Genomic DNA, 12,582 nt, shown 5'->3' with positions numbered 1-12,582 from the left:
AACCACTCACCGACTACTTCTGTCTACCGGTTTCGAGACGTACCCGTCTCTTCGTCAGGACATACACTACAATTTAACAATCATGCGAACAACACTACACCACACCCACTTAGTACTATTCACATACACTATCACTACACATGCAAAACATGCAGAGCGAGTTGTTAGTCCCACCATGCTTTTGGGAAACAACAACAAAAGCATGGTGGGACTAACAACTCGCTCTGCATGTTTTGCATGTGTAGTGATAGTGTATGTGAATAGTACTAAGTGGGTGTGGTGTAGTGTTGTTCGCATGATTGTTAAATTGTAGTGTATGTCCTGACGAAGAGACGGGTACGTCTCGAAACCGGTAGACAGAAGTAGTCGGTGAGTGGTTATTTACTAACATTACTAATATCAATTAAAATGTTTGACCACAAAGTAAATGCTTTGAATATAAATAATAAAATTCAATTTATTCAATATTTTTATAATAGTTATTAATACATTACAATACAAGTTTAAAGGGTAGGTAAACATTAAAACATAAATTAGAAAGTAAGCAAGAACAATATTGTTACAGATATAGAATAATCCCGCTTGGGAATATCCCCTCAGACACATGGAACAGACCAATATCCGACGTGATATTGTTCCTCATAGCGATAACTCTTCCTACAGGCATAACCATCGGTAGGTTGGTCGTGTGTATAAGAATGTGAAAGAATCTGTGCCTGTCTAAGGTAACTATCGGGAACATACAGACCAATGCTCCGGATAATTTCAGGATTATCGATCATACCACGCAATAATCGATAAAAATGTGTAATCAAATACACATTCCTTCTAGTCTCTAAACTATTGTAGCCAAGCATACCCTGGAGAAACTCGGTCGGGTAGAGCCAAGGATAATAGCCGTACTCTCTCATGTAGAGATACCTCAGATACTTCTTTTGGACATTTTCCACCATAAGAGAGTACTTAAGCTCATGTGGCCCCCAAATCATTGAACCACTCTCGAGTCTACTTCGCACCAAGGAGTTATAAAGAGTTCTCAGCACGCGGGTATTTTCGAAAACCCTGGCAGTACGCAGAACAAATCCTAACATTTTCAATGCATTACCACTGACCGCCTATATATGATTGTGAAATGTCAAGGTGCTCACAAACCTAACGCCCAGATCCCTAACATCCGACGCTCGCATCAGATGCCACGTCATGAGCCAGGTCAAATACCAGGACATAAGTCCTGGGATGCTCAGACTACCATCTTCTTTCATACAAAGAGGAACGATAGATGTTTCATATCAAGACACCTATAAAGTAAATAATTATTTTCTTGAATGTTTTTCGCTGATACTTTGTGGCACATTTTATAAACATTATAAAATAAAACAACTTTGTTTTAACCACTTTTTGTTGGTACACTTTATCCAACCGGTGGAAGTTTTTGGTAAGGGAAGGGTAATTAACTATGAGTATTTCAATGTTTTAGAATTTACTGCATAAACCCTGATGATGACAAGGTTCTTGTCGAAACCGGTTATATAAAGTTTCAATAATTCTATCTACGGATAACGAACCTATTGGTTATATTATCTTCCAAGGTCAAAATTGGCTGTCAACCCTTATGGAAGTCTTTTTCAGTAACCTTATAGTATTTGACAGCTGTATATGTTTGAAACTTCTTATATGTTTATATTTGTCATTAAGCTTCTGACAATTCCCGCGTTTCATTGCTAAAATGAGATAAACTTATTTGTGTTCACATATCTCACCTAATTTGTTTGTTATTTTAACAAAAAAATACAATCAGCGCCGTCGGCAACCGCAGTTTTAAAATAATAGATAAAAAATGTTTATTTATAAGACAAGGTATTTATGTGTATTACAAGAGTTGAATTTTTATTAATCTAAATATTACAAACTGAGCAGCTGGCAAGACACGAAGAGAAGAGAATATTTCTAGAGCGGAAAGCAACAGCAACAATAAATTAGCGGAGATCGGCAGTAAAACTGTTCATAAATTTTTTTAAGTGCAATTTTTTTCAAAAGTGGGATTTGCGTTTACTTGCCATAGAAAATACTCCTTGCCTTAATATGCGATGTACCTACAAGGATTTACGTATGCCAAAATCAGTTTATATGTCTTAAAAATGACAGTGGATGTGTGTATTTTATCTTTATTTTATTATTTCGTCCGCCTCCGTAGTGCAATGGTCAGCACACTCGGCTGCCGTTCTGGGGGTCCCGGGTTCGATTTCCAGGAGGTCAAATAAATACAAGTGATTTTTTCACTCTAATATTTATTCAATATTACCCTCTAGACTGGTACCTGTAGCGGAGGGCTGATCACCTTTCCTTCGTGTTAACAATCAAGATAACACTGTGTTTATATAATGCAGTGCCCTATGCACCATTGGGGTGAGGATAATGGTTTGAATTGATTTTTGTTTTTAAAGATAAATATTTGTGTTTTTATTGTTTACACAAATATTTCAATTTTATAATATTTCTGTAAGCCTAAGCGGCTCGTTATTAGAAATAGGTATCAAATTGTGGTAGAGTGGGTTCGAACCGAGAAACTCTGACTTAAGAGTCCGCGACACTAACCACGGGACCACAACCCGACATATAGTCAAAAAATAAATTAATAAGGTTCATTCCTAAAAAAAAATACAATAGAAAGAAAAAACAATACAATAGACTGAATAGACCCTATGGATTCAATATCTTATATCAATCAAGATTTGTCACATAGCTCATTTATTTGTCGTATTCGTGTTGTCATATTTTCTAAATAAGAATCTAAATCTGACAGATCTTTATGTCCTATTGCCTCATCAAGTTTTGTCAACTGCATACCTTCTTTTGCACATTTTATTTAAATTTTTCTTTTCCAAAAATTTGATATACCCACACTAAATGAGGGACATCTTGTGATGACGTCTCATCACATCCACAGGTAGAGTAAGTATTTCATATGCATCATATGAATTTGATTTTTTTTGCTTATTAGTCATACCCATGATCATATGATTTATGTGATCGCTAGCGCGAATAACCAGCCGATGACAAGCGAAGGGAGCTGAAGTGCATTTCGTAAAAAAAAACATCTTTTCATGGCCCACTTGGTTGTAAAAAAAGGACAGTTTATATTTATGACAAAAAACTAAAAAAACTAACTAACTAACCATCACGCCGCTTCCCCGCAGGGGTAGGCAGAGAGAATAGAGCGCCACACCACTCTGTCCTTGCAAACATTCTTCGCCTCTTCCACGTTCATGCATCTCCTCATACATACCCGCTGATTGTTACGACTCCTAACCTGACCACTTTCAAGTATTTGGCATACCTGATCGTGCCATGTTTTTTCGGTCTTCCTCTGCTTCTTTTCCCGCTAACATTCGCCTCATAAATTTGTTTTACCGTTCTTTCCTCACTCATTCCATGACAAAAAACAGAGGCTTCAATATAGGTTCTTAGGATTTTTCAAGGTAATTTTTTTTTTCAGATTTTCTACGCGCTTATTTTTCAACAGCATTTATTAGGTCTTTACAAAATATTTTAAGACATTTTTATTTCACGGTTTAATTTTTTTTACCTGAAAAAATCATTCGGCGTATTTTATTTTGGTGGGATACCACGTGCATAATTACGTCATTTAGACATACGAGGTCTTTTTTATTTATTAAAAAAAGGCCAAACTGTCCCCAACAAATGAATCAAAAAGATTACTACAAAATTGTTGTTTAAAAGCCGGAATGACCCTGACAAAATAGTATTATTATTTACTGCCACTTTACGCAGAATAATATAAGAAGTACATAATTATTTTTCATATAAGTATCTACTATTTACAACATTTTGAGTGTGTCCAAATACTTGTTCACAAAATCTGGATTATCTCCAATTACAGGAGTTATTTTCATATTATTTTTTGACATCTCATCAAAGATGAAGAAGAATGCCCAGACTTCCATATTCTTCTTCATCTTTGATGAGATGTCACAAAATAATATCTACTATTTTATTAATGCATCCTATATAGCAGAGGCTCTTAACCTTTTTAACTCGCTAGGAGATATTGTATTTTTCCTTTGCCCACTTCATATGGAGTCGACGTTAAGTTTTATTTATCTTCCGATAGTATGTAAATTGAGTGAATTTAATATTGGAGCAAAATGATAAATTTCATAATGATGCAGTGATTCTTGCCGAACTTTTCCACCACGGTAGCCAAATACACTGATACCAAGGAAGCGCATCGCGTTCAGTATGTGACCGGCTACGTTGGAGGTCACACGTGCTTTCACGGGCAATTTTTAGAAAAATTCAATTACGTCAACTGTCAACTGGGTTTAAATACAATTAAGTGGCAATTTATCGTATAATGGGGTTTAAATGAATAAAATAAGAAAATAAATCCTAACTTTTTGTTAATTATTTCCATTTTTGTAAATAAATAAACTTCAACTTCAAACCGCACCGCACCCCAATAGTGCATAGGGCATTGCATCATAAAAACTCAGTGTTATCTTGATCCGTTAACGCATGAAGAAAAGCGCAGCCCCCCGCTTCAGGTACCAATCCAGGGTAATATTGAATAAAAATAAGAGTAAAAAATCACTTATATTTATTTGACCCCCGCTGGGAGTCGAACCCGGGACCTCCAGAGCGGTAGTCGACCGTGCTGACCATTACACAACGGATTTCGACAAATAAATAAAAAAGGTTTAATATATTACTAAACAAACTGGCTAAATAAAGCATTCCAGAAAATTAAAAAAAAAAACATAAAAAGAAAATATTTTTCCTAACACTGAAGTATTACAAGTCCAAATTGAATCAAGGGAGACTTATAAATAATCGCGTTCATTGTCATATTTATTAATTTAGCACGCATTCCGCGCTTCAATTGCTAATAATAAATAATAAAACCCTTATCCGCACCCCAATGGTGCATAGGGCACTGTGTCATATAAACGCAGTGTTATCTTGATCGTTTGCACATGAAGGAAAGGTGATCAGCCCTCCGCTTCAGGTACCAGTCCATGGTAATATTGAATAAATATTACAGTGAAAAAATCACTCATATTTATTTTACCCCCCTTGGGAATCGAACCCGGGACCTCCAGAACGGTAGCTGAGCGTGCTGACCATTACACTACGGAGGTGGACAATTGCTATGGAGAAATAAACATAATTACATCTCGGCTGTCCAAACTTAAAACACAGTAAGGGACATTTTTTTGTAGTACGTTTTTATGCATTTTTGGAATAAGTAGAATCTACTTAGTCCAAAAATGCACAAAAAACGTACTACAAAAAAATGTCCCTTACTGTGTTTTGAGTTTGGACAGCCGATCTGCTAATTGAAAGTATCATGAAGTCACTTTAAGAGGTGCTTTTCGTTATTAAAATAGGAAAACCACAATCGGAAAATTCTATATTTATTAAAACTTTAAAATAATAGAACACATCGCTCACTCCTTTCAAGAACGTCATAAATCAAAAAACTTGATTTTTCAGGAGAACGTTTTTAAAGTTTAAAACTATAATACAATGTATTAAAAATAAATATCAAGCCACTTATTGAACTTTTTTCTGTGCAACAGATCTTTTCAGGTAAAACCTGAAGTTTTTTTCTGCATTTGAAAAATATTTAGTTTATTTAAAAATAATAATTAGACAATACCTCTCTTCAAAACGCAAAAACAACACTTTCTGCCCTGTAGCAGGTAAATATTAAGTTTAAAATATGCCTCTTTTGCTGGGATATAGTACATTTTCTGGGCATTCCGAAAACATGCACAACAGAAAATTGACGATTTTTGATTTATGACGTTCTTGAAAGGAGTGAGCGATATTTTTTTTTGGTCGTAAGAACTTTGATTACAATATAATAAACTTGTCACTATCTATAAAGTCATTTAAAAAATAAACTAAACATATCGTTAATATCCATAAATCGCTCACTCCTTTCAACAACGTCAAATATCAAAAAACGTGATTTTTCAGGGGATCGTTTTTAATGTTTAAGAATATAATAAAATGTTTTAAAAATAAATATCAAGCCACTTATTGAACTTTTTACTGCGCAACAGGTCTTTTTAGGTAATACCTGAATTATGTAAATTATGAAATGTCAATAAATAAACGAAATTAAGAAATGAAGACTGTAAAAAGCATATCAGGCAAGATCTTCGAGATAGAATAAGAAACGCCAGGATCAGGTAAAATGCGAGATCGAAGATGTCCTTAGGTGGGGAAGACAACAAAGGAGGCAATGGTATGCGCATGTGAGAATGCAACCATCCAGATTCCCCCACATCGCACTGTACGGCCAACCCCATAGCAGACGACTCCCGGGCGGACCACCAAAGAGATGGATCGATTGTTGGGAATCGACAACGCAAGAGGCTAATCCCTCTTAAAAACAGTCCACAAGGCCTACACCATGAAGAAAAAATTAAGAATGAATAAATATCACAAAGTGTGATTATTGGCTAATAAATTAATATGAAAAATAACAAGACATTCCTATAAATAACATTCCTATTGAAATATGTAGAAAAATAAGGAATATATGAAGGTTTAAACTTTAGATATTTTTACAAAACGAAAAATGTGCGTTCGCATACGTCATCAAATTTCCGTCATCGAACGTTTTATGACGTCATATAGTTTATTGTCTTTGGTTTATAGAGCTCTAATAGTAGTAGTGTGGATTGTTTGTTCACCATTGCACTACCATTTGTGTTATACAAATATGAGGGTGGACCATAGACATCAACAAATAGAGCCGCCAATAATTTAGCAATGTTATCAATATTAAAATAACGTCATTCATTGCCAACTTACGAAAATAACGTTTTTTCGAAGGCGAATTTTCCGAAAGAAAATGATGAATGAAAATATTAATTATATCGGCTGTTATAAACACAAAACGAGTCGAATACAATCCTTTAAAGGTTGAGTATGTTAAATTAGATATTCCTCCCGTCTGACAAAGATCCATTAAGAGGGAATAAATAAAAAAATAATTAAAAAAAACAGGAATACACCGTATTGGTGGTTATCTTATTCCGTAATACTTGTTATTTGTGTAAAGTAAATTTCCCAACAATTTTGTTGAATTCCATGATGTTATTATAGCTAACACGGCTCTCAGAATTAATCATCTGGACACCTTCCAAGTTATGTTTCCGAGTCATTGTTTGAGTCAAAAACAAAACGTCGCAATCGCCGAAGATTGCTTTTGTGGATATGACGTTTTGAGTTATCCAATTCCCACATGTTCCCAGCGTGGATTTTATTACGGATTATCTCGGAAAATGGAAAAGCGGAATTCCTCGACTCGCAGAAGACTTTGACAGTTTTGACCTTCAAGCGTAATAGAGGTCAAAATTTCCTGGATAAGTTTGAAAATACGGAAAATAAGATGCAACTTATTCTCTGTGTAAGAAATTTATTCACGTAGGTACCTGTTTTTATATATATTAAAATCATATATGAATTTTAATTGTGTTTCAGTTCTCGATCGTTAACACATGAAGGAAAGGTGATCAGCCCTCCGCTTCAGGTACCAGTCAAGGCTGATATTGAATAAATATTATTCTTCTATCCCTTGTCCGCACACAATGGTGCATAGGGCACTGTATCAGACGCAGTGTTATCTTGATCTTTACTTAAATGAAGGCAAGGTGATCACTCCTGCGCTTCGGGACCAGTCCAAGGTAATATTAAATAAATAATAGAATGTAAAATCACTAATATTTATTTTCACCCCCCCTGGGAATCGAGCCATATTGTACATATCTTAGCCATATAGGAGAAAGTGACCAAGTGCATTTTTTACAAAAACTTGATTATTGACTATTTGATATCTTACTACCTTAATATTGCCCTGAAAAAATCCCAAAGGATTTTAAACTTTCAAGTATAATATATTGATTTGTTAAAAATGACTAACTGCATTGATGTTTATTTTCTTGCTAAGCAAAAGTGACTTAAGTGGCCCTCCTGAACATTTTACGTTTTGATAGTTGGTCACTTTCTTCTGTACGACTACGATATGATCTACTTACTTTTTTTAAATAAAAAAATGTGGTAGAAGCGAATAATGTTCGCTAAGACAGATTGATGTTGCGTTCTATTCTTTCTGCCTACCCCTGCGAAGGAGCGGCGCGATGGTTGGTTAGCGAGTTAAAAATATATTGGATAATGTCCGAAATAAATGCGTTTATAAATAAAGCGTGTATTTACTCATGTGACGTCGAATTTAATTTATCTGACGTGGGAAGAGTTCTTACCGAAAAGGTTGAATAAAATTATTACTAAAATTATTATTTCAGTCACATAATATTTTGTTCAAATAATAAGCAATTATTTATTACTTTACTTCCGATATAAACCGGTCATTGGTCTGCGTAAGGTCGAATTTGTCTGTCAATAATATTTTCCCAAATTAAGCATTTTTAAGTCATAGCAAAGTTTTTTCTTCGAAGATATTCATAATATTATAGTTATAAGTGAAAGCATTGATGAATTAAGGTGATATTCGCAAAGGAAGAACTCATTCGACGGCCAAGCGCCGAAAAAGTATCACGTCTTTCCATGCCCGATTTTTTAAAAGAATGTTAATTGAATTTTTTGCTTTTTAGAATGTACAAAGAAAATATATTTTTACATATTTTTTTAACACCTCACCTTTCAATAACTCTTTTTTTTACATTTATCCATTGAATTTGAAATTTAAAAAATATGTATGCGTGAAAAAAGATGCCGGAACAGCGACCCACCGCGTTACATGAAAAAAAAGTCCTACAAGTAATTGTCAGCACGTTGGGGTACCGTACTGGAGGTCCCGGGTTCGATATATATAAGTATGTATATCCATTTAAATTTTTATATGTATATATGTGTGTATATATATAATAATAATAATCCCTTACCGCACCCCAATGGTGCATAGGGCACTGCTTCATATAAACGCAGTGTTATCTCGATCGATTACACATGAAGGAAAGGTGATCAGCCCTCCACTTCAGGTACCAGTCCAGTGTAATATTGAATAAATATTAGAGTGAAAAAAATCATTTATATTTATTAAACCCCCCTGGGAATCGAACCCGGGACCTCCAGAACGGTAGGCGAGCATGCTGACCATTACACTACGGAGGCGGACAAAAATATAAATAAAATAAAATAAAATTAAAATAAACTTATATATATATATATATATATATATATATATATATATATATATATATATATATATATATATATATATATATATATATTATATATATAAATATATATATATATATATATATATATATATATATATATATATGTATATATATATATATATATATATATATATATATATATATATATATATATATATATATATATATATATAAATATATATATATATATATATATACATATATATATATATATATATATATATATATATATATATATATATATATATATATATATATATATATATATATATATATATATATATATATATATATATATATTTTTTTTTTTTTAATTAAAAAAAAAATAATAATACAAATATATTTAAATGTAGAGTATGATATACCAAAGTAGGATTTCGTTGTTTACTGTACTTTGAGCAGTTCGAAGGGAGTTTTTTGTCTTTTTAAAAATTTATATAATTAAGATTGAAAAAAAAGTAGATTATTTAAACGCTTTGGGGAAAATTGTAAAAGTCATTATTTCACGACTGATTTCAACTATAGGGCTGCTTCGGTTTTACGCTTGTACGCGTACTGGTATACAACTCCGAGTGTCGTGGTCGATGCTACTATTCTCCTTTCTACGATTCCTCCTCTATTTCCTTTCCCATACTTTCACCCATTATTATTCACCGTGACGCCTTCCGTAAGCTGACGTAAGTGAGAGGTCAAAGTGAAGGACATTACAGCGTTATAGAAAATTAAATGGAGTAGGAATTGGGTAGGAAAAGGAGAATTACAGTAATGGCTAGGGCACTCGGGGTTGCATAATTGTACTCGCAAGAGTTTGTGTACTTTAGATGTGTAAGTCCCTTGAGCAAAATAAATCACATTTATTTTTTTTTAAATATAGTACTTGTAAAAATAACAATTTACCGATAAGTATAATTCAATGAGTGTTGAATATCAATTTGTTATGGAGAAGTCAACCTTAATACTTTCCCTCTATAAACATGTTTGGGAAAGTCACCCCTAACGGAAGTTTACCCTACGCGCCTTAAAGGTCACTAAAGGACAAACGGAATGCACACATTTCTGGAATCCTTCATCACTAAAAACCTCAAACTAAATCACAAATTTTAATTATAAACATATATTTAATACATTCCAGTTGGTCCTGTATAATTATCGGCGTATTTAAGCAGATAATTCTTGAAATAAAATAAAAAACAGGTGGTTTTAGATATCAAAAATTATACGTCAAAACCATAACATCGAATGTCAGAAATAAAATCCAGATATATTTTAACGCCTATTTTGTCGAACCGTATTTGTCATTCAATAAATTACTCATATTGTGCAAATATCACATATTTAAATTATATTACGAAATTATTATTATTTCATTTTATAAATTATATTTGAATTATTTTGTTTAACTTACTTCCAAGGATGTTGCCTCTCGCTGGAACCTCTTCCATTGTATTCGATTTCACTTATAAATATAATTTTAAATAATAATAAGTTTTCGTTGACGAAAAGCAACGACAAAAGATACGCGCCGCCAGAACTCCCCCAACCGACTGTTGTGAAAAACCGGCTTTACAATTTTCATGCTAAAATCAAGGTAGGTGTTACTGTAGTATATCGTTCGTGCAACCAATCGCGGCATCAGTGAAATACTTGTGAAATAACCAGCTTCATGATCTGTCGTTTTTGAAACATAAATAAATATCATAAGTTAATATTTATATTTAAAAAATTAATACTTTATTTATGTATATTCTTTATTTTATCATTACTTGCACTCGAGCTTTCTTAAATTACGAACGTTAACGCCATCTTCTGTTAAATTTTGTATTCATTTAATAGTTTGAAGAAAAAATTTCACAACTGTTACCATTTTTATCGAGAGATGCCACTAATACACATTATATTGGACATTGTTATAAATCACATTTTAATTTTTCTTTTTAGTGATAGCCAAAAGGATTTTTTAAAATGAAAAAAAAAATTGGAAATTGATTTAAACAAACTTCAATGTATATATTTTTGTAGTTAATTCATAAAAATGTGCTACTTGAGTTATTGGTCAACAGCCATATTGATTCTGAACGAGGTGCCGAAGCGGCCAAACAACATTTCTAAAGTCTTCTGTTTGAGCGGTTTGAATATGATACATTCTATTTAGACGTATTGTCGAATTTCGAATTAGTAAATATTTGACAGTTGCCGGGTTGGTCGTGTTTCTCTGTTAGTTTTGACATTTCAATAATTGAATCGATCGTGGTTCATTAAATAAAACCAGATTCAGACGCATCGTCACTTTCGAACCTCATTCATGAATATCTGGTGAAAGTGTCTGTCAGTTTACTCCGCGGTTTTCGCTCGACCAGTAAAAACATCTTCGTGGATCAGAGAGGTGGTAACGTGTTGGAGTGTTCAATGATGACCACGAAATATATTGGCCAGCGTCAGTCCATTGCTACTTCTATCGAAGCCTCTTGATTCTTGATTTTCACCCGAGTAGAACTTCAAACATCGGGGTCACGTAAAGAATGCGATTGTCAAAGTGTTCGAACTTGACATTCCGACATGTACATAATAAATACGCAATAAATTCGCAAAAAAATAGTGCTGTCAACTTGTGATATTCGACACGTTCCGAACGACCGACTATTTATTTAATAGTGCAACGATAATCTGTGATATTAGTTCTACTTTTTGGATATTTTACAATGGCACTCAGTATGGAGAAGAAAAATGATATTCAGTTCATTTTGAAGTCATTACTCGCTGGAGGTACGTGTATTTATAACAGTAATTGTGTCAAATTGAACTTTTATTTCGCCACTGTATACAAAATCCATATAATTCATACAAATACATAATGAAATATGAAATACCTTCTTGTATTTTTTGTAATGTTTTTTTTTATCTAGGTTCTCTATTTCAGCTTATAATATTTTATTTAATAAAAATGCATAACGATGCACAAATACATATCGTTCACTCCTTTCAACAACGTCATATATAAAAAAAACTTGATTTTTCAGGAGATTGTTTTTAAAGTTTGAGAATATAATAAAATGTATTAAAAATAAATATCAAGCCACTTATTCAACATTTTACTGTGCAACAGATCTTTTTAGGTAAAACCTGAAGGTTTATTTAGTTTATTAAAAAATATTAAACAAAACCTTTTCTTCAAAATGCAAAAACAACACTTTCTGCCCTGTAGCGGGTAAATATTAAGTTAAACATATGCCGCTTTTGCTGGGATATAGAACATTTTCTAGGCATTCTGAAAACATGCACTACTCAAAATTGTCGATTTTTGATTTATGACGTTGTTGAAAGGAGTGAGCGATAAATGATATAAAAT

The 12,582-nt window shown here is 33.0% G+C and overlaps 2 protein-coding genes across 2 annotated transcripts in view; one reads left to right on the top strand and one right to left on the bottom strand.

The window, feature by feature from the left end:
* Positions 1-10,797, bottom strand: part of LOC148311051 (sialin-like) — a 45,739-nt gene extending 34,942 nt beyond the window's left edge. Inside the window, exon 1 of the mRNA XM_088257318.1 lies at positions 10,642-10,797. Within this exon, the coding sequence (XP_088113444.1) occupies positions 10,642-10,678 (37 nt within the window). The 5' untranslated portion in view covers positions 10,679-10,797. The remainder of the gene's footprint in view (positions 1-10,641) is intronic.
* A 613-nt stretch (positions 10,798-11,410) lies between these two features.
* The window catches only part of LOC148311050 (mitochondrial coenzyme A transporter SLC25A16-like), a 35,238-nt gene continuing 34,066 nt past the window's right edge, over positions 11,411-12,582 (top strand). Inside the window, exon 1 of the mRNA XM_088257317.1 lies at positions 11,411-11,999. Coding sequence (XP_088113443.1) covers positions 11,936-11,999 — 64 coding nt within the window. The 5' untranslated portion in view covers positions 11,411-11,935. The remainder of the gene's footprint in view (positions 12,000-12,582) is intronic.

The sequence above is a fragment of the Brachycentrus maculatus genome, unplaced genomic scaffold, assembly GCF_059751285.1.
Source record: "Brachycentrus maculatus isolate JH-2025_06_01 unplaced genomic scaffold, ASM5975128v1 h1tg000078l, whole genome shotgun sequence".
NCBI lineage: Eukaryota > Metazoa > Arthropoda > Insecta > Trichoptera > Brachycentridae > Brachycentrus > Brachycentrus maculatus.
Note: the sequence above shows the minus strand (reverse complement) of the source record. Positions and strands in the feature narration are given on the sequence as shown.